A 27336-nucleotide genomic window follows, 5' to 3' on the forward strand; every position below is an offset into this window, starting at 1 on the left:
ATCCGACAGGGAAGAAGGAAGAAAGGGCGGGCGGGAGAGGGTTTTGGGTCTGGGCTTCGGCTCGCTTCTCAGTCCAGACTTGGGCCGAATTGGGCCTGAATGTAGAATCGCAGAATCGGCCCGATTCTGCGATTCTACGACCCAGCACGCGATTCCAGCGCGATTCTACAATTCCGACTCACCTCGTGGAATTTGAATCGGTGACCCCCCCTCGAATCGTACGATTCTACGATTCGAATCGTGATTCTGACAACCATGTCATCGACACCTGATAGAGAGAGAGAGAGGTGACGCAAATCCCTTCCCCTCTCATCGACTGATGGCAGAGCTCGCAGACATGGTAGTGGAATGATTTTCTGCCAATGTAACAATCAGGGAGAGGGAGAAAAGAACATAAACGAGAAAACAACTAAACAATATCATAGGTGGCGTGGAGAGAAGTGTAACCTATGCAATGCTTGAGGTATACTCGGTTCATATTCTCTTCCATTATTAGTTTCTTGCTTCCAGGATTGAGCTCCGCGACACACTTCCTGCATCCAGAAACATGACAATAGTGACGGTGGATACTTGTATATATGGAGATTTTGCAGGTCTTCTAATGATCCTCGGAAATTCTCCGAATGTAAGCGTCCTTGAGCTTACTGGGTAACAAGTTTAATTTGAAACGTCCGTATTGCATCATTATCATTTGCCTGGTAGCAGCTGATCGGAGGACAAAAATCTAATATGCAAATTTGATTTTAGGGTTTTGACTTCTCACTAGAAAATCCAGTAGGGTTGGACCCGGTCCCTTTATGTTTCCAAACACAGCTCAAGAAGATAACTGTTGGTCGCTTTTACGGAGACCCCGAAGACCCATTAATTGTCAAGTATCTGCTGGAGCTTGCAATTGTGTTGGAAGACATGGTTCTGCATCTCATGGAGGAGCTTGGGATAACGAAATAGAGTATGCTAGAGAAGCTTAGTAAGCTTCCAATGCATTTAAAGAGAGTATCATGTTATTTACTTTGCCAAATATAATGGACCTTACAGTTAATTTTTTTTATCACTTTTGATTCTCAAATTTTACTTTTTGTCATTATTATTCTCAAACTTTCAATTTTTTGCAATTTAGTTCTAAAATTGGAAGGAGAAAAAGAGAGGAAAGGGCTAGGATCGCCGGTCGGATACCCCGACCCCACCACCGAGGTTACCTGCACTCGTAGACCATGGAGTGGGGTTGGGGTAGCTAATTGACCGCCCCAACTCCCAAATCAATTAAGATCTCAAGTTTGAGATCCCGGTCGATTCGAGAATTAGGGCAACCAATTGACAACCCCGACCCCGTCCTCGAGGTTTTCGATGTCCTTTGTGGGGATCGGCGACCTCGGTGATGGAGTCGGGATCGTCAACCAGCTGCCCTAGTCCCATCCTTTTTCTTTTTTTTTTTTTAATTTTGGGATCAAATTGTAAAAATTTGAAAGTTTGAGGGTAATAATTATAAAAAAAAAATTTGAGACCAAAAGTGACAGGGAAAAAAAAAACTAATGATAAAGACCCTTATGCCTCACCAAGTAAACACAGGACGTTCATAGCTCAAATCGTAAGCGAGATTTTTGTGCTTTTGCGCGGATCATGCAGCTAGTAAGCAGTATTAGATAACCTCCTTTAAAAAACCAAAGGAGAAAAAAAAAGAAAAGGAAACACACCCTTCCAGTTCATCGTCTCCTTCTCCTTCTTCAAGCTCGCTGGTCTTCGTTCTACCCTTGGACTTCCTCAGCTTCCTTTCTTCAATTTCACATTCTCTTTTGTTGATTGATTCTTGCTTGGCTTCAGGCGAGAGTGCCTTAATCCCTCGGGCCGGGGTTGCTTGCGGATTTCTCTTCATGCTCGCTCGCTCTCTTCGTCCTTGCTCCAATCGCTCCTGACATCAGCCTATGTTCAATCTCTCGCTGTCTTCGTTCTAGCTTGGATCGCTGTAAGTTCCTCACTGTCCTTTAATTCCATCTTCTCTTTCATTGATTCTTGATTCATACATGCATTGATCATTCGGCGTGGCGTGGTCTTTCACTGCTCTGCAACAAACAACCGCATAGACGAATGCATTATTAATCATGTGCTTGCGCTGAAAGATTTGATTTCCGCATTATACGTGATGAAATCTATCGTGATTCATGTGATTCGTATTGATTCATGTGATTCGTATTCTCCTTCTTGGCCCTCCGGGATGTCGTGAAGGCAGCCGCTGTGTGCAAGTCGTGGGCTCAGCCATGCTATTCTTTCCCAATCCTAGATATATCCACCCTGAGCATTTTGCTGGCAAGGACAGCCCGGCGGCAATCGGGAAAGTGCTCGAGAGAGAATGAAAGAGTATGTGGATAGGAACATGACCAGGTTTAAACAGCAGCGGTTAAAGATAGACAAGTTCAAATTATGCTATTGGGAGGGGGGGGCCCGATGGTTGGGTCGATCTGCTCAATAAGTGGATAGGTATTGCTCTTGATAACACTGTCGAAGAGATAAGCGTTGTCCATGACAACTGACAACTTTCGCCGACGTAGTTCATTGCAGAAACAGCTGTTCTTTCCTTGAAACTAGAGGGTCCGGGCTTGCATCTTTCCTGCTTGCAGAATGCATCAATGAACCTCAAGTCTGCAGTCGCTCACTCTTGAAAATATCCCAGTGGATGATCAGATGTTGAGGAGGCTTATGAGCGCATGCTGCTCGCTCGAGTTTCTCTCCATTGAATTCCAAAATGGCCTCAGGGAAATCAGGGTCTCTGGTCTTCCTAATATCAAGACGGTGCAACTTGCTACCTCATCTAGACTAGTCGAAATAGAAGCCCCAAGTCTAGAAAGCTTTCACCTCATCTGCTGTCCCCTTAGAGATCAATCCCAAGTGGTTACTGTGAATCACAGTCCATATCTCAAGAGCCTAAGTTTTGGCTTGGGGCGTTTAATCAAAACCGATGAATGGTTCATGGAATTCCTTTCCAGGTTCCCGGTGCTGGAAGACTTGTCTCTCTACCTCTGCTTCTCATTGTGGAGGATCAGAATTTTAAATTCCCTGATTAAGATAATAGAGATAGTGTCCTGCCCCGAATTGGCCGACATCAGTCTTGAGACTCCAGAGCTATCACATTTCTGCCTCTTGAACTCGAGAAGAGGACTGCAGCTGCCCTCCATAAGGATGAAGAACCCTCCTCCATGTTACGAGTGTCAAGCCATACTAACTTCTTTAGAGGGTGGAATCCGATTGGTCTTGTAATAAGCTGAGGGAGTTCCTCGACAGCTCTCGTAAATTTTTATGGAATTGACTTTGGATGTACGAACTCTGGCATGCCATCTAGTCATTTTGCTGCATTTTCTTTAATTAGTTCTTGTTCTAATTCCAACTGCTTGGTCTATTATCCTTCGCCAGGATTTCTGTTTTCAACTTCATCGGGAGAATATCAATAACAAATATAAATGGGTGGATTCACTGGCATGCAATCGGGAGCAATTAAAAGCATGTCCTTGTTATTCCGCATCGACCCGACTACTCACGCTGGGGCTGCTCCCAAAATTTGACCAAAGTTATGTTAGTGGCTTGGTTCTGACTCCTAATCCCACTGCTATAGTCATAGTTTCAAGTCTGTCGGAGGAACATTTCTTACAGGTACATGAACTCCTTCCCCATTTTTCTGGTTGGAAGATGAAGAAACATCTTACGTATGTCTTATGCTTCATGTGAATTAAATGGAACACAAGTCCTTTTGCGAGAAGATTGCGGAAAGAGAAGCACAAACCATCCAGCACAATGGTTGTTGCCATGCCAGTTGTGGGCCGAACGAACTGAAAGATGCGAACATTGAAGCAGTCACTGCAAGCAAGTACAAAGGACCTATATGGGGACACAGACACACGATATGGATTGAGTGAGGCAAGAAGAAAGAGGAAAAGCATTGTCCGCTGCCGTGCCTTTCAGGCGAAGAGAGTAGCAAATATACGTGATGAAGAAACTGCTAAGTGGAGTAGTCCTTTCCTTCGTTTCCCCATTTCTTACTTTTGTATATGAAGTAGCAGCGATAATTTTGCACATAGTGGTAGAGAGCAAGCCACGTGCGACGCACGCGGAATGTCAATTGGTAGAAGTTTTTACTTAGTTTGATTGAAGGTGTGACTTTTGAAAGCCCTATTCAGTTGCTGAGAACAGTCCGCCGGACTGCACCTTACGACCATCAGGATCGTTGGTTTCAAATGATTTCATGTGTGTAGCTTTGTAACCGTGACTGTCATGGGCAGCTACTACGTAGGTGTTATAAGGATGTCCATTAGCCTGATGAAGTTGGGGTTCGTCGAGTACGTATACATAAGTGAGGGAAAGAGAGATGGCAATTGCAAATAACCCAGCAGCTTCCAAAGAATACATTATTGCCTTCCAAGAGAATTTGTGACTAATTTGTGATCTTCATTTGCACTTATTCACTTGCGACTTCAAATCATCCATCCGGTTTGTCAGTTTCTCCCAGCCTTTTTGCCAATTGACCTCTGGCCTCATAACATTGACGTCCCCCCAATCGGAGCACATGTCATTCCACCAGCTATCCCGGCTTGTGCACCAAGCCCCGGGCACTCACCCGTCCCTGTGACGGTTTAGAATATTCTCGTCGATCAGGTCGAGCACAGGTATGTTCCGATGAAACTACCTTGCAAGGGCAGCCCGCTCGGGGCCATCTTTGGAGGGTTGTTCCAGAAACCCAAAGTCGCTGTTCACTGTAGTGATCATGAACTTTCAGGAGCGTTGCAGATGACTGAAGGGAAGTCACATCGTTGAAGAACATAAGGAACGTCCGAGGCAAGTCGTCCCACCCGAGAATGCAACATTATAAGGAAATTTCGGCTCAGTGACCCAAGAAGAGCCCGCATATCATTAAACACAATTAAAACTGTTGTTTAAAATGGACAGATGGCGCTCCATTAAATTCTGCAATTTTTTTTTTTTTATCTTTGCCTAGCATCGTTTTAAAAGTTTGAAGGGAGATAAGAGGCTAATTTTGTGAAATAGTAATGTATGCCTCCCTTAGTTCAGATGTAATTCGATTCTTTGCTCACCCTTATTGAAAGTAACATTTTATTCTTTCTTTCTATATACCCCTAACATTTTTCCTCAACCACCCGTATTTATAATTTTTCTTTATATATATATGAAACATAAATACTTCGATAAAAAAAATGATTTTTTTTTTTATAAATATCCAATTTTTTATTTTTTTATATGAGACATAACTTATTCACTTCAATATAAAAAATGATTAAATTTTTATAAATATAACCATAAATTAAGTATTATCTCAAAATAACTTAATCACTTCATTATATGATTAAATTTTTGGTAAATATAACCATAAATCAAGTATTATCTACTAAATATAAATGATAATATAAAACGTAATACAATAGATTTGTTAGTTTTATTTAATAACTAAATAAAATTACTTCGACAATATTGATACAAAAATCTCAATACATGCCATTACAAACTTATATTAAATTAAAAAGAATTAAATATTGGGTAAATACAACCATAAGTCAAATATTATATACCAAATATAAACTAATGATGATATAACACGTAATACAATAGATTTGTTAGCTTTGTTTAATCACCAAAGAGAATCACTTAAATGATATTAACATGCAAAAATTACATCTACCATCCATATTATTTTTATTTTTAAATTGATATGTTTACCATTGATATTTTCTAAATTGACTTTTCAATCCTCGTTTTTTTTTCACATCCTAAAACGAAAACCATAAAATTATGAATTGTTATACATCCATTCCGTATGCTATTCAAGTAACCCTAGGCGGAACATCTGCACTTTCTGACAGAAAATTTTAAATTTATTACTTACATTAATAAAATGATCTTTCTTACATATTAACTCTTTATTACAATTTATGTGCACATGATTTAATAGATTCCAAAATTTTTTTATATATTATTCATATATTGTTGACATGATTAAATTTTACCATATGATCTATCCCTTGAACAAAGTGTAAAATTTATAAATAATTAGTATTTTTGGATTAAATCAAATATTATAAAAATCAAATGACCCGCTGGACCCGTAATAGAGCGTGGGAGTTCAGCCTAGTTATTAAGTATAGCCACTGATGGCTAGCTTTACAGCAGTACATTATTAGGAAAGAGCGACCATAAGTCGAAGATAAGTTTTTACCGGTGAACTGAATGCATCAGGAGTAGGCCATTTCTGGGTTGCCAGAAAGATTTGGCTCCTCCGCAATAGGATGGATCCTTTCCTGTAGGAAAAGGCTACCTACTCTTTCCAACCAAGATCTGGCCAATAGAAGAAAAAGATCGGCGATCCAGTGAGGTTAGCCATTGATGATTGATGGGCGTTTAAAGCAAGACACCATAAACTTGAGCTCAACAATACCATATTCTTTTTTTAGTTTATAAAGGAGATGTACAAATCTAATAAAAAGAAATGAAAAAAAGGGACACGGTCATCCCCATTACAAAAATTAAATCTAAAACTTTTGTATTATTGAGCACGAAAGCATGTCCAAAATCAAATCTAAAACTTTTGTATTATCGAGTGTGAGAGCATGCCCAGTATACTACACACCGTTTGTCCGGAACTAATAATTTAGGATGTCTATTTGGACTGCGACAATGAATGACATACGTGTATGTTTAGTGGCCCGAAGGGATTGGTCACTTTTCCTTCACAGCAAAGAATAAGCTTACGTAGCTTCACGGGGTGCCTCTTTGCTGGGAAATCGGACACTTGTTGAAACAGCTTCGCATAAAGTCATTTGGGAAATTGTAGGTCTCTTTATCACGTAGCTAGTAATCTAGAAATTGTTAATCATTACCTTTAAACTATATAGTACATAAAAAAATGATAAAAATCTTAAATGATTGTATTTCTTAAAGTGATGTCATGATTGAAAGGAAAAAAAAACAGAAAAAGCTTGATATCCAATCGTTTCGGTGATAAATAGGATCATAATTTTGTCATAAATAAGGCAAATGAAATGGATAAATTAGATATGTTATTGAAGTTTGGAATGTGAAAGAGCATCGTTATACGAGTTCAATCCTTTTCGAATTGGGTTAGCTTTCGAAGACCATCTTCACGCAAAAATAAAACATTGATAGAAGTACATTTTAGTAGTATTTCTGATCTACTACAAGGGAACAAATCCACGCCTCCGCTTCTATCATTGAAAATATATACGAAGCTCCACGAAAAGAATCATTAGATCCGGATCGACTCAGGAGACCCTACAAATGAATACTGAGTTCATCTCAAGTAAAGCAAAACTTCTAAATTGAGTTCTTCGTTCTCCTGTTACGAGAATGAATAATGAAAGAGAAGAATGTTATAAGAGACACGTAAATGTGAATCAAATTTAAAATTTTCTAATTTTTCTTCTAGAATGGGTGTTTTTATACTAATACAGAATCAAAATAGTCCTTATTATTTCCTCTATTTTCGGCACAAATCATAAGAGGATTCCTCTTTGGCATATCCAAGGAGATTAGATAATTATTCGGTTTAGGGGACGTGATTTGTGATGGGAGTCTGCGCTCAGATACCAACTCAAGGCATTCTCTCTGCTCTATTTCCGGAAATGGAGATAAAAGTTCACCGTGAATTAATGAACTAGATTGAGGATCCCCTTTTAGATTTTCATTGGAGTCCATGGTAAATTATTGCATAAAGTTAACCGATCGGGGATTATTAATTTTAGGAGGCTTGCTATAATTGTAGTATTCTTACTCGATGTGATTTTCACATTTATTTCCCTTTATAGTTTGCATGGCGAGTCAACCATTGTATCTCGTTTTAGTAATTTTTGCTTATTATATTCGTTTTTACAGTGAATCGCTGTATCTATTTAAATATCAATGATGTATCCTCCTTGCAGTTAAAAAATTAAAAATTAAAAATAAATAAATAATAAATAATAAAGAATAAAGAAGAGAGAGAGGACAATGATTCAGTCAAGGCTTCAGAAAAGGGGAAAAGTGCCAAGCTAAGAGCCTGGAGCTCCGTACCCTTTAATTTCCACCACCTGTTTCTCCGTTGGGTGACGGTAGATGCCTTTCACATCCTCCACGTTGCATTTGCATGAAACTGCGTCTCCTCATGTGCTTACTTGACCCATAGGATCAGGGACAGGATCAAGGGTGGATCCTAAGGGGTTAGAGTGACAGTCACTATCCTTAAAATTTTAATATTATATGAAAGATTATAACTTTTTCTTTTTCATTTTTAATGAGATGTTTATATTCATCCCTTCTAATTTATTATTTTTACTTTTCCTTTTGTCTCTTAAAGATTCACCTCTCTTGATCAAAATCTTGAGTCCGTCCCTAATAGGATCCATGTCATCACATATATATTGTACGAGAAAAGAAATTCAGTATGGTGAGGTATTTATCATCGACTCAGAACTATGAAACTATGTATTTCACTTTCATCGTTAGTGAGGCGTCTTACACTGTTATTTTCCTCTTCTACCATCCTGCTAAAATCATGAAATAGTCTTATAAGAGGAGGGAAAAACATATTCGTAAAGAAAGACAGTGCAGTTATTAACACATAGCGTAAATGTTTCAAATTCGATTCTCATGGTAAAACATGTATTCTTTTATTAGGTTTTTTTATATCCTAATTACTAAATCCATTGGCAGGGACTGCTGTAGGATTTGAACTAAGGTAGATGAAATTCTTGAAGGGACGAATTGGAAGATCCTTTTTTTCAAATTGGGATGACCATAAGGAATTTTACTAAAATTTGAGGAGCAATTATTTCCTTAGGATGTCAAAAGTCTAAGGGGGAGAACGTCGCTTTTCCCCTCGGTCCATTATTGTCCATGAACCTCTTATTAAAAAGAAAACATATATTTAACTCCAATAATCAAATTTTGAGTTCATTCGTAACCAAATTGAAAGGGGAAAAAGAATTTGTTCGCCCCAATTGAGAATAAGGGAGTGATAATTGGCATGGCTTTCGATCAGCAAAGTATTTTTAGAAGGATTGGGAGAGATTTTACACTTTAATGAGCCGATTCATTCCAAATCTGAATCAGTCGAGACTATTAAAGACTTTCAAATACCAATTGATGCAAAAAAAAATAAGATTCCAAAATAATACGAAAAACAACAAGAGATTCTTCTTCTTTCTCTTTTAACTTTGAACCAAAACAAAAAAAGAAAAGAGAAATTAAAACCGTTTAGTCCCGCACTCGAAATGAAATGATGAAAGTGATTTTGATTTGAATAAAATCAATGAATATTGATCTCTATTGATTCTATTCCCGGATATTAATAGAAGAAAAGGAACGAAAACAAAATGCTTTAGCAAATAATTAGATGAGATGAAAAAGAAGATAGACGAAGAATATGCATAAGGACCCCGTTAGAAAAACGGATGCTAGAGCTCCGCTCACGAGGCCTACGAGCTCGGTTGCCTCCATCAACATGTCTCTTCTTCGATTTTTAGAATTAAGATGGTAGCGGCCAATGGTTTTATCATGATGACGACGATTGTGGTTCCACCCACTTCTTGAATGATCAGAACATTGATCCCATGTCATCTCCTTTCGCCTTATATCCATCATCCGGCGCCTCAGAATGCCAAGGTTTTCTTCCACCATATCCGCTGATTTTCCTACGAGTATAGGGTTTAATCCACAAATTAGTTAATAGTAGAAAGAAAGAACCACTTCAAGATAATTCGCAGTATATGACAGGCTTTGAACTCGTAATTTATTTGCTCAATCAAATCATATCTTTTTTTTATGGGTAATCAAATTACATCTACGGACGATTTACATGTTAATATCACCCCAAATTCATATATAAACACTTGATTTAACCCCGATAGAAGGGGGAAAAGTTCTACCGAGGGATAACATCGATAAGCATACCTTCGTCATTGAACTCATGCAATCTCATCACCTTGGGATGATAAAGAACTTTGTATCTGCAAATTGATCGAGTTAAGCTACGACCATAAGATCTTGGCTGAGTACGAGTGCTGCAGCTACAAGCCATAGTTTGTTGTATGGGAAATTTCAAGGGGCTTTCTTCCTACCTAGATCATGTTTATATATGATGTACTTTGTACAACTGTGCTTGTGGACGTGCGTATATATATTACACGCACACGGACGCACATGAGTAGGACCGTACGAGATATTAAGAAAATTAATTGAATATTAAAAAGAGATTGAATGGTGGACACTTGTACAACTAGCGACAATTGGCTAGCCTAATAGGAATTCTCACATGGGATGTAACCAAAATAGAGAGGATTGCGGTTGATTATTAAGAAACGAATTTGGCATGGCAATTGCATCGTCGGTCCATTCTTTATTTTTCTGTTACATGGGTCTAAGAGGAAATACCAAAACAAGATAATATAAGGGAGCACAAGCGTCATAGAAAACCGTATAAGATTGATGGGAGTCGAACCTAGAATTTGAACCCTATATAACTAGTTTATCTTTCCTTTTCAACTATCACGAAGGGTCTTTAGGTTTGCACTTGTATTTACGGTCGAGGATTATAGGCCACGTTTCTTGGTTATTTGAATTCGTTAGATGTTTCTAGGTTATTGTTCATGCGTCTATTTCGGATTTGGATGTTGGAAACAGAAAAATATCATTAGAAAACATATATATGATCGATGTAGATTTGGAGTTTTCCATTTAATTCAAATTAATTAGGTGAGGGTGAGCCGCATTTTCTTACTTGTGCATTCTCTCAAGTTTTAGCCCATCGCATGCATGTAAAGCTAAGAACAGCCAGGGTAAAAATTTTCCAAAAGATTAGGAACGATGCATGAGCACTTTAATGTTAATAGTGTGCACTCATATTTAAAAGTCTAACAAACTCCGACTAATTCAGTTAAAGTCGATCCATTAAGAGGTAAAATTTTTTCAATATGAATCTTTTTATTAATAAAAACTCGAAATTGAGACATTATTTAAGAAGAATAAATGTCGAAACACTTGGACCTACTATGGTATGTTAGTAATTTGAATTAGAATTGCGTTTAGGATTAAAGAGAATTACTTTATAGACGCTAATGATGAAAATGGTCCAACTACAAATAAGACTGCCACGTAATCCTTCTTTCATCCTTCCTTGTCCTTTTTTATTATTTTAAAACTTATATAGATATAGATTTTTATCTATATCGTCCTATGTTTTCCTGCAATGCTTTTTTTCCGGCATAATATCCGGAAATTGGATGGTCTCAACTAATTCAAGATTAAGTCAGCGCATTTCATTAGGAAATAAAGTTTTCTTTTGGTATAGTTTTTTTTATTAACAAGACTTGAACTTTAAACTTTATTTAAAGAAAATAAGTATTAAATCACTTAATCCAGCCCATGTTGATCAACCTTCCTTTCTTTTTTTTTTTTTAATTTCTTTAATCATATTCTTCATTTATTTTTCTCCTTTACCATGTAGGCACTCTAAAATAATATCAAAGAGTATTTGCAATCTGTTGGATGTCATGATTTTAATTTTCTTCATTTTTCTCTGCCATTGGGGAGAATACTTCTTTCAATATCTTCACTAGCAATATGCCATTTTGATGTACTACATTATCACGTAATCAAAAAAAATTATTTCTTGACCGTCTCGATCGTCTTCAAATTAATATATCCTAACATGACACCTGTACTATGTAAGGTGACCAAAAGAACATGATAAGGAAGCATGCATGTTCTACATTGTAAATAGATATGATGAAAATATATCAATCAATAGATAGATTTACTCAAATATAGTTACAAAGAATTTCAACCTTAACAACTTTAGAACTCACATGAGTTAATGATATGTTTTACTAGTAGAAAAACACATGTAAATGTAAAAACCAGACATGTTAAAATATAGGAATGGATAATATATACGGCTTGAAAGAAAGGTCCCATATCCTTGTTTTTATTAATTTATTCTAGTCCTACACGAAAGGAGATTTGGTGTAGTAACATAAATATAAACTTAGAACTAAACTATCCTGAATTCAATTCGCATTTATCGGATTTCTCCTATTTCTATAGTTGCCCTTCTCTCTGTTTATTCTCTTCCAGGTCTCAGACCTCGATCGACTGAAACCGGAAAAGAAAAATGTATTAATAATAGAAGTGTTCATTTCCGTTTTATCATATTAATCAGCTCTAAGTTCGACTTGTAGTCTTATTAATTCTCATTCTCCCATTTTTTTATAAAAAAAAAAAAATGTGTCTTTGTTTCGACTTCTTACATTATTTCATAGGTGTAAATGCGAGAATGTCTTCCATTAACTTCCGACCACCCACAATAAATAGCTTCTTTTACCTATCAAATTCTTTTTGTACCGCCAAGTTTTAATTGGTTCCGATCCAAATAAGAGAAACGCTTGTATCCTGGACACGGAATTTATTATTATGAATATGTAAATATAACTTTGCCGAAAAAATCTCAATCAATCTTTATACAAGCGATAGTTTGTATGAGATTGATCTGAGTATAGATATGATACAGAATAGATAGCTCTTATCCCATCTAATCATAAAGGATCATTGTAACCCCCCAAGAAATCTGAATCTATAGAGTTATAAATGACCCGAAATATCGATACAATTTTCAATATAATTACAAATAATTCAACAAAACATCATCCTTTAGAAAAGCATAAATTCTAATGTCTCACATGTTTAATTTCAAGCTCAAGGATAAGATATATGAAATTCACTGCGTGCTCGAATATCCAATTGTAACCTACCTTCCGAGGAACTTATCTGAAAATATAAAATGGAAATGGGTTGATCAGTTTGACAGCCTATTGAGTAATACCTACATAACCTACCAAGTCCACATATGTTTTCAACATCTCAAAAACAATAAATATGAATCTTAAAAATCCTTCTTGACCCTTCTCAGCTCCCTGGCCACAGCGGCAGCCCCACATCCAGAGCTGCTTTGTCACAGTGTAGCCCTCTTCTCCTACCAAGTCAATACTGACTCAGGCGCCACAAGACTCACTAATTACCTGAAAACTCGATTTATATATATCTCATATCAGAACTCATCATAACATTGAAATCTTTGCACAAGTTCTTAGGACTAATGTTGTTCCTATATTATGTAATCGGAGGAACCGTGTACCCCGGAACCTATTCGACCCATCCACCAGGGAGGTTCAAAACGGGCTCCGGGTAAAATATAACATGTACGTGCACACGTCTATATTTGAAGAAAATAAATTAAGTATGAAAATGGTATTTCACTTATGATATGCCTTATCCAGTTGAAATCCAGTTTTCTTGAACATCAAACCCATGCAGAATTGCACATGCTCATCAAAAGAAAAACAAGAAAGAGAAATAGAAGAATTGCACAAATAAAGTTTGATGATTTAGTTAGGTGAGATAAGTTTAAGATCCGGTGGGTGACTGATTGATCAATTAGCTAAAACCAGATCAGTAAATTAATTTATTATTCTGATGATACTGACAAGCGAATAGAATCAGATCAGACGCAACCACTTCTTCTACGACAATTGTCTCTCGTTTTCTCATATTTTTATATGAAGCTTGTGCAACAATTGTAACTAAGAATCCAACAAGGATGACACCTGCCCCAATGGACATCTTCCTTTGACATAGGTAGGCGTGCTAGCTCGTTGGAAAGTACTGCATAAGACTTAGTACTGATTTTGTTTTAAGTAAGATTTTGAGTTGAGTTCTTATAAACGGAGAAAGTCAATGTTAATAGAGTTTTACTTTTTAATGGGTCGATTTAACTCATTTCGATCCCGAATTAGTCGAAGTTCATTAGATTTTTTAAATACTAAGTGATGCAAAATGAAAAAAAAAAAGTACAACATGAATCATTTGTAATTAGATCTATCTGGATTAGGTTGAAAGAGCACATCAAAACCTAATGAAGATGTGTTTTATGAATATAACTTTCCCGTACTTTGGACAACTTTCAACAAATTAAACCATTTAAGAATATTGCCGTGCCTTTTGGCGCATGAGCTCTACAGCAGATAGTTCACAATTTCCTCCTCCTCCTTTTTTGCAAACTGTTAAAATTTATCACTTTCTGTATAATAAAAAAACCACTTTATTATCCTATTAATTGGCAATCTATATATGCTCCTGGAATACATGAAAAAACCACAACAGGTTTGAAATGCTAGAAAAGTCCATTCATTTCGTGTCCACAACATTTGAGAAAGAACCATTACATGTCACATAAGGTGGCTGTTGCATCTATTTCAAGGAGCTCTACACTCCACTTGTACATTGGACGGCCATAAAGTTGATATGTATTGGAAAAACTGGGACCCCATTTTCTTAAATAATATTATATTTAAACTATTATTACCTGCATTGTGAATGATATAATTTTTTTTTTTTGTATTGTGAATGACAGAAATTTCTTAGGGTGAATGACAGAAATATATTTTACACTGTGAATAATATAGTTGTCTTTTTTTGGTATATATTCTAATATTCAAAAAATTCAGTCCAAGCCGAGTCGACTCACTAAATGATAAAACTCTTCCAATTAAATATTTTTTTCATTCAAAAGACTTCAATTCGAGAACATAACTGCCTTTCACACAATTGGCCCCACAAAAAGATCCTAAGGACATTATTGATCACGATTGATCCAATTTAATAATTAAAAGCCAAATAAAGTGCCTAACCAAATAATTAAGCAAGTGATTATGCAAAAGTGAAATGGATGATATATGGAAGTACAGATGGAGGATTGCCATGATAAAGCTGGACATTAAAAATTTGAAATCGCAAAGTCAATAACAACTCTCTTTTTATTTTTTTCTTTTTTTTTTCCCTTGATCAATCATGAGCAACTTCTAAATTAAACAAAAGTGCCACTCCAGTTTTCTCCTCTTTTTGGTTTCATTTTCTTTGAATTAATTATGCATGCCAGTTAGGCAGGATGGAGGAGTCTGCAGGGTGGTGGATTAGGAAGGTAAGCATGATTTTTGAAGTATCAGCCGTCAGCTTATCGACTTATATTAGTTTCGTACTGACGTTACATGCTCTGTTACACACTACCTTTTTATTAAACGTGCTGGATTCGAATTTTAAATTTTTTTTATATGAACCCGTTTAAACACAACCCGTTTAAACATGACAGTACCCATATTGCTACCCATGGTACAGAGCAAAGTGGTTACCGGAGATGTAGATGGCTGATTTTATGCTGTTGCCTCACTTAACTGATCTATACGTTAGGAGAAGCCAAGTCTATGCTCACCTCAGGTTCAACAGAAACTCCACCTGAGCTAGATTGATATATCGAAGCGCACCATGTACAACAAATGAATCTGAACAATCGACGAATCAAACCACAGGAAGAATTACTCGGGAAAATTAATTCAAGAACAAGAGGCAGGAGGCAGAAGCACATTCACTCACTGCAATACAAGCAGCAGAATCATTCTTTCTTATTACACTTACAAGAGTACTCAGAGTCATCCACATCGGAGTCATCCCACATCTCTTTAGATCATTTCGCCTAAAACATTTGAAACATAGATACATACTAGGAACATTTACGGGAGAAGGAAGCTGCACATACGGGAAGGGACCAAAGCCCGACTGTCGTGGCTTTGTGGATGAAGATTAGCATTCACATCTACTGCTAGTGCCTAAGCTGCTCTGGACAATACAGGCACGCCCTACATACAACAAGGTAGTTGTATTTACATGTCCATGCCATCGAAAATTTCCACATCCTCATAGTAGTCTACTTCCTCCGGAAGAAATGCCTCTCCCACCAAGTTACTGTCAGCAGAATGAGAAGGTTATTTCAATGAGGAACAGAGATCAAGAAATTTTAGAGATCTCTCCGAGCAAGTACAGTATTTAAGAATCCCAACCCACCTCAAGCAGCAGAAACGAAAGCTGACAACTCGCTTTAGCTTCCGGTTATAGAAGAAGAAACTGAAGGACCATCTATGAAAGATACGCGGGAATATTCCCATCATGAGAAGGAAAGGGGAGGGAGGAACAAACAAGACATCTGAAGAAACGAAAGGGCGAATTTGAAATGATTTGAGATAATTACATTGCGCCTGTCTCTGCAAATGGATCTGCATCAGAGTTAGGATTGTAGCTGTATATCTCGCACTCGGGAAGCTTCACAACCTGCACGTTATGATAGAATGAGAATAAAGGGTTTGGCTACTCTAAATATGCAGCCTTAATGATATGAATAGATCACCTCATCAAGAGCCTCATACAGGGTTTGCAGAAGGGAGCCGTCCCCATTGACCTCAATCCATGCCTGAGATTGAACATAAACTGAAGCAATTTGTAACTGTTCTCCAGAGCCACTGTAACATAAATGCTAAAACTATTTGCACATTATATAACTTCTTATAATGATCTATACATGCTAAACGCAAAAATTATGGCTGGAGAAACATTAAGACAAATTACTTCCACTGTCATAATGAGTTAATTAGGTAAAATCGCAAAAACTCTTCCAGCTATTTCATATTTGTTCACTAGTATGAATCTGATCCCATAAAATATAATCAATCTTCCATCTTCTGTCAAATTCCAAATAATTAAATTTTAATAACAAAAGGAGAGACTAACAGGAAGCAAATGGTCAATCCTACACAAGAACATGATTTCCAAAACATAGATCATCTTTTTTCTTTTTTCTCGTTTTTCTGAATGGTACATAACACTTTGCATTGATCATTGCACTAAGAGGGTGCAAAACCTTATGAAAGATCAAAAGAGAACATCAACAATATGAAAAGCGTCTCATCTCAAGAACAAGCTACGGAATCAATCATCTCCCAATTATTTATAGAAAAATAAATAAAAATAAAAATAGAAGAAGAAGAAGAATGCTCCAAGATAGTCCCAGTACTGTTAAATTTTTGGTTTTCATCACATAGATTATGGAAGGAATTTAAATAATAAATAAATAATGATTCGCCTATTACTGACAATCCAATATATAACTCTGTAAAGGTACCATCCACATACCTTTGATGCTTCAAACATGTAAGTATCGAAAATCTGCTTAAAGCTGCCCCAAGTTTCCTCAGTGAAGAACTGGTGAGCTTTCACCGCACTGAAAAATCATCAGAGAAATAGGCAATATCGTAATACAAATTGTAAATACTCCAAATATTTTCGCCCAAACATCAAGGGATGAGTCCTTGTGGTGTATGTATAAAGTCAGTTTCATACAGATGAGCTGAATGGAAAAAAGATAAAAAGTTTTTGGGAAATGGAGAGACTTGAACTCTCAGCTCCTCCAAGAGCAACAGTCACTAGAACTGTCTGTCAACCTTTGACAACACTCCCACTATATAGATAAAAGGATTATATAGCGGGTTGTCATGTCGCCAAATCAGCTGACAGTGACATTACCCATAACCCTTTTCTCATAGAGTATGATACATAAATGTGCTTGAGAACATACAGAGGTACCTGAAATCATAATCTGGATACATGTGATAGAGTGCCAGAACCAAATATATCAATGTCTTCCGGCTGTAATGACCATCAGGAGAACCTAGTCAAACAGAGACAAAAGAAAATCTGCAGTTACGCACAAGACAAAGGTGAGTCTCAGCACCTGGATCTGCTCAACAAGGAATCAGCTCGTGAAGGAGAGTCACTGTCCGAGGATTTCCCAAGATAATCAAGAATCTGAAATCAACAAAAGCATACAAAAGAAATTTTAGCCATGTTTAGAATAATAATAGAATAATAGGAAGGAAAAAAAAAATTAAAAGCACTCTTCTTGTCATTAAAACTCAGTTGGGTTGTTTAGATGTTCACGTGGAGGAAAGTAAAGTAGGGGTTTAACAATGAGGAGGTACGTCACAATATAATCAAAGCTCCAAGAATTATACAGGAGGATAATATTTTTATCATTCCCCCGGAAGTTAGATTTTAAACAATTCATCTATAAAAGGGGGAAAAGAAAAAAAAATCTCAGACTATATCAAGGAAAAAAAGAAGAGTTCAAAAGAAAGAGTTTAATGCAATTTATTTACCTCATGCTCCAGGCTGAAAGACAATCTTTTATCTGTTCCTGTGTGCTTGCCTATAAGATATAGGGTAGAGAACAGTCTTTATCTTCCAAAAATTCAAAATACATATTCAACCAGAGGTTGGAGATTGATACATACAAGAATAAGCTTCGAGGCATCCCTTTATGGTTCTTTCACCAAGATTCAAATGATCCAGGAAATCATTTATGCTGCAATAGGATATAAACAGAGCTACTTCACTACCAACAGCCAAGCCTGAGAATTAGAACCTATACAGAAAAACCAATGCAACAAGCAACACCAGTTTCAACTGAGACAGTAATAAGTTTCTTAATTACCGTTCCAGAGGAGTGTATTCTAGGAACTTCATTGCATCGATCAAGTCCTGTGAAATGAAGAGAAAGGATCAATGTCCGCGAAATATTTCACCCCCTGACAAGTCGAGCAACGAATGGATATTCCTAGATGAAGTACTTGATAAACCAATATCAAACCATTAATTTAGTAAACCTTTCTTTCCGGCCCCATTAACAAAATTCTATACAGAAGTGAAACATTAAAACAGACTTCATTTTTAATGATCCCTATCAGAGTCATCCTTACTCCATTCACAACTGAAAGCACTTTTGATATATCAGAATCTAACTCTCCAGTCCAGTCCTCGACAAGGGGCGCCTGGATACTATGCCCCTAATATCAGTTTCTCATCATTCTGGAACCAAATAAATTCTATAATTCAGGTGAACATGTCCTGTCCTAACCCTAAAGAGCTAGCCAAACAATGAGCAAACCACCAGGCCAAGATAAAAAAAATTTCTAGAACGGAAAGACCAACATCGGCAGAATTGAGAATTCCGAATGCCGAAATAAATATAAGGCTGACACCGGAAACTCTCCATGAGGTGGATCTTCACCGACATCCTCCCAGTGAATGACAGTCTCCGACTGTCAATCAGAAACTGCAATACATAACACACGCTCACAGGTAGGCAGACCCTTCCGAGTATCCCAACTCAAAACACATCCTCATCCATGAATCCAAACCAGACATCACATCAAAGCAAAGCCCTACATGTACATACCACGACAGAGGGACTGAACCACTACAGTAAACAGATAGAGACGAAGCAACAGAAAACCCGAAAACAAAGTACCTCGAGACGACGACCTGTACTGCTGGGACGAGATCCGAGGAAGGAAACCTGAATTTATGAGCGGGCGGATCGACGAGAGATGTGGAGAGGGATGAAAGGGATCTTGCGAAGGAACCCTAATCGGAATATGCTTTCGGGGAAGCTTCTCCTCGATAATATGTGATGTTTATCTCTGAAGGGCAGGCGAGTCCAGTTGGATTCGGATGATTGGTTAGTTGGTAGTTTTGTCTGTTAGCGTGTCGTATTTCATATTTGGGGGGCGGGGATCCGTATGCCGCTGCCCACGTGTGCTTGCTTGTAATAACACCAGTCGGTGTATTCTAGCCAAAAATCCCGGATCCGCCCCCATTTCCAATGGAAATTGGCCCGATCCTTTTTTTTTTTTCCTCTAATTCCCAGTTGCCCCAATTCGGGAAGAATGGATGCGGAGTTCGAGCCGGATCAGTGTGCTAAAAGTAAAATTCTTTTGATTGGGAATTTTTTACATTCACGAAACTCAAATTCGATATGTCAAATTATCTGATCCAACCCATTGTTAGTATCATGAGAAAATTTTAATGGCCGAATCTTTCAAAGCAATAGACAGTTAATTAATTGACCTATATATTTTGTCCATCGAAGGAAAATAATGGACCTATTTTTGGGCAAAACGAGGAGAAACCAATCACTTGTAGGGAGACCTGGCTTCAATGCGACAAAGGAAAATGAGGCCAACATCGGCAACGGCCTAGCATCATAGCGGCCCCCTACCATCAAGTCCATGGCCCAAGATAATCATCTAAGTAGTTAGATAGGGGCGAAATCATAAAATAAGTAATATTTATGGGCAAATTATGAAATGCATGAAGTTAAATTATTGTAAAAATCTATACAATTAATTCATGTAAACATATGATTACACAATTAATTATAAATATGTTGATTATACACAATAAGTAGGTAAGTATTACATTGCAATTTTTTAATATGATAAATAAATGTAATACAAATAAATAAATTTATTTTTAATACAGTCAATATTTTGCCCATTGTAATTAAAAGATAACCTATATTTTTAAATTAATAGTATTAAACTTACGTCATTGTTAGTTTTTTTTTAGTTGATTGTGCTATATTAAAAACTTTTAGAAGTATTATAGTGCTAACCTTATTAGAACTTAATTAAGTAAATATTCCTTCGAAGTGAGTGGATCATTTCATCTAAAATTATTCAAATTCGTGAAACTTCATTTATATAATGTGAGACAAATAAAGTACAAACAAACACTAAAATTATGAAATTTTAAATATTTTATAATTACGGATCATTCATCAAATAAAAGTAAAGATTTTGAATTATTAGGATTTTAAAATTATTTTCATAGAAATAAGAATGATAACTAAAATGATGTATATGAATTCATTATATAGGTTCTTTGACTATATATTCAACATAGTAGTCTGAAAGTTACCATATTAAAACTTTTAGTATAAAAAATAAACTTTTTTTGCATATTAATATAAATTATAAATTCATATCAATTATTATTTTCATACTTATAATTTCTTATTATAAAATTTTCTTCATAAAATCCATACAACGCACTGGTCCAATAACTTAATTACATGATAATTCTTTGTAATTTTTGTATGGCAAAAGTTAGATATTCATACATGTGCTTGCTGTTTACACTCATTTTCCGCACTTTGCGGTAAATGGGCTTAGGCGTATAAGGCACACGGGATCGGCCCAACTAGGAGAGGCCCATGATCAAAGACTCGAGGACCTGACTCGAGAATCCGCGGCACTATTCGATTTGGACAGCTGCTGGCAAGAAGGTAATTCGAGAAAGAAGTCATGAAATGTTCGAGCTGGGTTAATCAGATTAGTTAGCCAAAATCTAGCTGTTAGCTCATACTAAGGGATGAGTTATGATTCTTTCCTAAACGGCATCATTGCACGAACGTGGACATACATAAGAACAAGTACGTGACTCTACATGGCAGCAGGTAGGGGTGTGCATGAGTACCAAGTATACCCGGAACCGGTTGGAACATACCCATTATAGTAGGGTCCGGGTAGCTCGTATTGAAAATATGGTAAGTTTCGGGTATTAAAATCAGGAACCGGTGAAAATCGGTTCTGGTTCTAGTTCTGGTTCCAGTTCCTACCTATAGGGTACCCGGAACTGGTTATTTATTAAAAAAAATGAAAGAGTAAAGTTACTGTCTCTTCTAATGAATCAGAACAGAGATATTTTGTTGTGTATTATGGATGTTTAATTTTGTCGATGGATTAATGAGACATATTTTTTTTTGTTGTGGATTAATCTAAATCTTTGTTGATATTCTATTTGGCGTGATTACTGATTATGTATGTGACATTTTTTATTTTATTTAGCCAGAGGAAAAAATTTACAAGTTGCAATATGGTACTCGGAACTTGTGGTATAATACAGGTTCCGGGTAAATTCCGGTTCTAGGATTTAACAAGGTAGGGTCCGGTTCCAAAATCTTGGAACATGTCCCTACAAGGTAGGGTCCGGATATTGTGAAAAATACAGGGCACTCGAAACCGATCACCCCTAGCAGCGGGAGTTATTTCCATGGTTTGAACACCAGACATTGACATACAAGGTCATTAGCCCAATATGAAAATTTGTTCGGTATTCTTCCTTTTTTGGGTTGATGCATGTGAATCAAGGCAGAGGCACGGCTGGTGCCCTAAATGTGACGTCCAGGGAGTCTTTCCTTAGAGGAAGATGGCGTTTATGGAGATTGCTAGAAGATTTAGCTAGTAGATCGTCATAACTTGGCAATTTCCAAACTATTAGCTAGGTGCTATATTTTGTTTCGTTGTTTAGCTAGCTGCTTGGGCAGCACGAATTTTATTTCTTTTCGTCGGTTGTTTCCATCGCACCTGTGCGCACCCGAATTTCATCTCGTCGGGGCACGCGTGCGCGCGCCTAAGCAACGCGGCTTGGGAGTGTCCACCTTCCCGGGGACGCGCGACGGACGCACGTGAAAAGGAGTCGCCACTTGCCATTTTACGACCCGAAGGTCGAGGGCCGGCAAGTTACCCGGGTCTAGGGGTACGGGGTACACCTAATTGCTAAGGCATATGGTCTGCGAAACCCGAGGTTCCGAATTCGGGGGTTCTGTTACATGCGAGTCTATATCTCGCATGCCCTATCGGTACTCTAGCTTGTCTAGGCTTGCCATTTTAATTTAATTACCGCTTAATTAAGTTCCGCTCATCTTACGCGTTTTGACACCGTAAATTAGAAGGAACACTCCGACCGTCCACTCTCCAACCGGGATTCTTACATGAATAAATGTACAACATAAATCCTTACATTATTCTCTCAAATAAATAAAATACAAATTACAACAACTGAATCCCGGTCGGTTCGCGTTCGGTTATTATTCCGCTCGTGCTCACCGTGCGATTTGAAAAGACCGAAATTGAAATTAAGATGCGCGCTCAGTGTTAGGGGAATTGGACCCCGTGATCTACGATTGGGGCGTTGGACCCCCTATGAATCGTGCCCTAAGGGATCGGGCTCGATCCGCATAACAAACAAGTGCAAGAATGTTAACAAGCGGACATAAATAAACAAATAATGGGGTTTTGTTATTGCCGAATTTACGTGAATTAACCAATTATTAACCGGGGTATCTTGGTATACAAATCCTACCCTAAAGCAAACAAAGTGGGTACAAGGTGTGAATCGATCAAGGATCGCCTCGGGTAGGTATTTTGCATTTGGCATTATTTTACGACGACTTGACGTACGTGACGTCTGTTGTCGAGTCTTGTGTTTGTGGATTATTTTTAGGATTGTTCTATGTTGTGACACTACGGTTGTTACAGGTTATTACCGAATATTGATTCCGCTTGTACATCCTAGAACCTAGTGCCTATCCCGCTATTGCCCATTTTTGTCTTAGCCAAGTACACAATTAGTCCGGTATTTGTATTTTGAGCCAATCCACCCGAACTAACTACCCGAGACTATGCTAGAATAACAAAAACTCATCGATCGGACAGAGCGGGCTATGCAGATAAAGCTGCGCTTAGACAGGTAGCCCATCCCTACCCTGATACCGTAGTGTTTCTATTATTCTAACCCTAGGGGTGTCGCTAAGTTGCAAATAGACGATTTTGCCCTTGAGGTGGAAATTATTTTCGGAAAAGAGAGATTACGCGGTGCGGGCCGCCTCAGCCTGTGACCGGCGCTAACCGATCCCCTGGACCTTCCAAGGTTGTCAAGAACCCCAGAAAGCCAAAAGATCGGTTAATCTATCCGGAAGTGATCTAAGAAGAACTTCCACGTCCGACCTGAGTTTCCTGAAATCAGGTGAGGCCTCGAGTCAAGACGTGCAAGTCCTTCCTAGACATCCATGTCACATCGAACTACGTGTCTCGGGTTTTATAAAATTTGCAAGTTTTGAGAAGGGCACCAACGCATGTTCGCAACCTTATCGACGCGTGTTACCGGTTTATTACCAATTCGTACAAAATTATTAGGGCCAAGTGAATTAATTAATCGCATAAACGTCCAATTACCCCGTTAGTGAAATTATTAATTAAATTAATTAATGTTTTGCCAAATGCTCTAAATATTCGAGTTTCAGACCATCGAGTCGATCATTGATGGACCGTCCGATGGGAATCTTAATTCCCGATCACCTTAGGATTCAAAAATTAATTTTAGGTCGAGTTTGCATGATTAATCCGATTCGTGTGAGGTTTCGATTAAAATGAGAATAAAGCATTTTAAGCACGGATCAAGAGCATATTACCACATCAAGCACGGCGAACATACAAATTTATATAACCGGTGCCGCCATGATCATGATAAACACATACAAACATACACACAAACACGATATCAATGAAATCGATAAAACGACACCGATTCATGGAAAGCGGAAAATCATGCAAAAGCACACACGTTGTCATGCCGTACACATATAATTACAGGAATAAAATATTTAAACATGGCACATACGTTGTCGGTCGGTGATCCAAGTAGGAAAGAGCTGGAAATCTTAAAAATGTCTAGGGACTGATTTAAAAATTCGTATAAAGTTTTGAGGACTGATTTGGAAATTCTGAAATATTGGAGACTGTGTAAGAATTATTGAAAATATCCCAGGACTCCTTTGGAACGAATTTGAAAGTTCGGACTGATCTGAAAAGTAAGAAAATTCCCCAAGGACTGAACTGAAATGACACGAAAAGTTCCGGAACTGATTTAGAAAATTCTGAAAATTTCAAGGACTGATCAGGAAATATTAAAATGGCCGGGACTTGAGCAGAAATAATTTTAAAATTCGGGGCGGATCTGAAAAAGGCGAAAATGCCCCCGGGACTAAACTGAAACAACTCGAAAAGTTCCTTGGGATGTTTGAAAAACTCTGAAAAATTCAAGGACTGATTGGAAAATGATAAAAATGGCTGGGACTTGGCTGAAATGAATTTTAAAATTCGGGACAGATCTGAAAAAATAAAAATGCATCCTCAGGACTGAAATGAGACAAGATAGAAAGTTCGTAAAATCGAGTTCGGGACAAATCCGATCACCCACGCTACCCAATAACGCTCATTTCACCTCATATTCATCCAAGCAAACATAAGAATTCAAAAATGGAGCCCTAAACATGCCGCTAAATCGAGGATTTACCTAATTCGGGGAGTTGAGGGGTGATTCTGTAAATAAGAAAAAAATGAAGAAAAAATTAAAAATCCCTGCCGGACGAATTGGGCCGGGCCGTGACAGGTGGACTGGGCCGAGTGGGCCGAACGGGCTGCTGTTGGGCCGGGCGTATGGGTTGCGAACTGGGCCGGATTGGGCCAACGCGAGCTGGGCCGATTGGGTTGGGTTGCGCTGGGCTGCTGCTGACCACGGGCTGGGCTTCTGGACGTGGACCGACACGAACTTTGCCCCTGCGACCCGGAAGAAAAATAAACCGACCCGGTTAATGTCAAACGGGGAAAACCGAGGAGAAGCAAATGCGGTTCGGGTGTGAGGTCGAGCTGTGGGTCTCTGGAGTTCGGGCTGACTAAAGGGGAGAGCGGCCGTCTGTCCGGAGATGCGTGAGCCGAGAGGGGAGAGAGAACTGGGGGTGAATTGCGGGTCGAGCTGAGGGAGCCGAGAGGACCCGAAAAAGAAACCGAGCTGCGGGCCGGGTCTGTGGAGGCAAGCTGCGGGCGAGAAGTGGCCGTCCGAGCTGAGGGTCTCGGTCCGGGTTCGAGCTCCGGGTTTCCGAAGGCGTGTGAGCGGAGAGTTTTTCCTTCGAGCTTTCTCCGTTCAAGATTCGAGCTGAGGATTTCTTTTTCTTTTTTCGAGAGGATCGGCGAACTCCCAGATCTTTTCGTCTGTGAGCTCTGAGAATTTTTTTCCTCCTCCCCGTCCGCTCCCGAGCCGCGGGTTTTTGTTCCGAAAAATCGAGGGAGAGAGAGAGATCGCGTGTCCGGAATCGTTGGCGTGTCGGGCGACGTTGCGTGTGCAGAGGAATTGGCGTGTGCAGCGGCGGGTCAGGAGGTGCGGCAGGCTTGGGTCGGATCGTGCAGCAGGGAGGAAGAGCAGCAGAAGAAGAAAAAAGAAAAAAAGAAAAGAAGAGGAAAGCTAAAAGTAAAAGGAAAGCTAAAAGGAAGAAGAAGAACAGGGGCGGTCAGAAGTCAGCAGTCTGACTTCTGACCGGAATTAAATTTTTTTTTTTTCGAATTCAACGCGCGTACAAATTGAAAATTCTGTCTTCTTGATCGGACGTCAGAAAAATAATTCGAGACTGCCATCGTGTTCTGAAAAATTCATTGATCGATATTATGCGAAAAAAATTATTTTCAATCTCGAATTTTGTCCTAGATTTTGAAAATTGACGTTGATGTACGCGAAATCCGAAAATGTTTCAAATAGTATTATTTTTCAAAAAAAATCATAAAATTGGTGTTAGCTTAGGAAAATGTGCTATCTCCGAAAGGTCGTGAATACTTGAGTAATTAATCGAAAATACTTCCCTCACGAGTGGCAAAATGACGACTTTGCCCCTCTGGAGTCGATGGGCCAAAATTGGGTGCTGACAGCACCGCACCTTCAATATCTATTTTCCCGCACTTTCTAGGGTGATTACCGATCAGTCGGTCACGGCAAATTTAGGCTTCCGAGTAGAATTAGTCGCCGAGCTAAGGTTCTAGCTTTTAGCTTATTTCTATCAACTATCCGTAGTTAAAACCAACTAGCTCATGCGCCTCCTTGGATCGTGAACAACTAGCCTCGAGGCCGGCTTCCGAGCTGCCTCTTGCTATGAGTTGGACTACGACAATCACGAGCATGTTAGGAGAAGCAAAGTAGCCTTTCCCTCGTGACCGCAATATCGTTTGACGTTCATCCAACCATCACGCACCCTGACCTACTCATCTCCAAGGAAACCCAATCGTCGGCTAATCTTTCGGACCTCAGGGACCAAGGCGGTACGCATTAGACTAGTGAGGACGGCTGGTGGTTCTGCCATCTCACTACCTTGGGGGTGCGCCATAGCACGTCCGGCAACCTAACTGCCACGCATGTGTGCCGAAGAGTTCCCACGAAATATTTCGGATGGAATACTTACGAATTACTATCGAGATAAAAAAAAAGGTAAATCAAAAACTATATAATTAATTTATGGAGTGGATATAATAAACACTACAAATTCTGTGACTCCTCTGCCCCCACCCCCCTGCTCCGCCGCTCCTCTTTCCCTCCTTCATCTCCCTCCGCCGCGCCTCTCCTCCTCCTTCTCCGCACCCCCCCCCCAGCCTCCGCCCACCCTCCCTCTGCTGCCCCTCCTTTTTCTGACAGAGGACTCCATCTTCTGCTCCTACACCCCCTCCTCCTCTTTCCTCTTCTTCTAGCAGAGGACTCCACCTTCTACTCCTACACCAAAAGCATCAATGGCTTCGCAGCACACCTCTAAGAAGACGAACTGAAGGAGATTGAGAGTTTCCAGCATTGCTTGGCCAGTGGAGCGGCCGTATCAACTGGGGAAATGTCGAATCCAGCTCCGCAATTGTCGGCGATCGCTGTTAATTCTCACCTGAATTCCAACTCAGGTGAGAAATCAACTCCAAAAGGTCC

General features: G+C 38.7%; 1 protein-coding gene and 1 long non-coding RNA gene across 4 annotated transcripts; one reads left to right on the forward strand and one right to left on the reverse strand.

Moving 5' to 3' along the window:
* The first annotated feature begins 1582 nt into the window (after positions 1-1582).
* On the forward strand, positions 1583-5054 carry LOC116210469. Its single transcript, XR_004157504.1, has 5 exons — positions 1583-1733; positions 1819-1960; positions 2221-3306; positions 3403-3639; positions 3732-5054. It is a non-coding gene; the product is annotated as an uncharacterized LOC116210469 (long non-coding RNA).
* Positions 5055-15396: 10342 nt separating this feature from the next.
* Positions 15397-19423, reverse strand: LOC116212455 (repressor of RNA polymerase III transcription MAF1 homolog). 3 transcript variants are annotated; one of them, XM_031547079.1, is made up of 12 exons: positions 19232-19416; positions 18913-19036; positions 18416-18462; positions 18216-18286; positions 18081-18130; positions 17657-17730; positions 17509-17571; positions 17059-17146; positions 16277-16339; positions 16121-16200; positions 15937-16008; positions 15397-15837 (listed from the first exon to the last, which is right to left on the reverse strand). In XM_031547079.1, the coding sequence occupies exons 3-12, from the start codon at positions 18445-18447 to the stop codon at positions 15756-15758; spliced, it is 675 nt and encodes a 224-aa protein (XP_031402939.1). In that variant the 5' UTR covers positions 18448-18462; positions 18913-19036; positions 19232-19416; the 3' UTR covers positions 15397-15755. The 3 variants fall into 3 exon arrangements, with proteins under 3 accessions (XP_031402939.1, XP_031402937.1, XP_031402940.1); XM_031547077.1 differs by lacking the exon at positions 18913-19036 and having other exon boundaries at positions 19232-19414; XM_031547080.1 differs by lacking the exons at positions 15937-16008; positions 18913-19036 and having other exon boundaries at positions 19232-19423.
* Positions 19424-27336: the final 7913 nt, after the last annotated feature.

Source organism: Punica granatum, chromosome 6, assembly GCF_007655135.1.
Source record: "Punica granatum isolate Tunisia-2019 chromosome 6, ASM765513v2, whole genome shotgun sequence".
NCBI lineage: Eukaryota > Viridiplantae > Streptophyta > Magnoliopsida > Myrtales > Lythraceae > Punica > Punica granatum.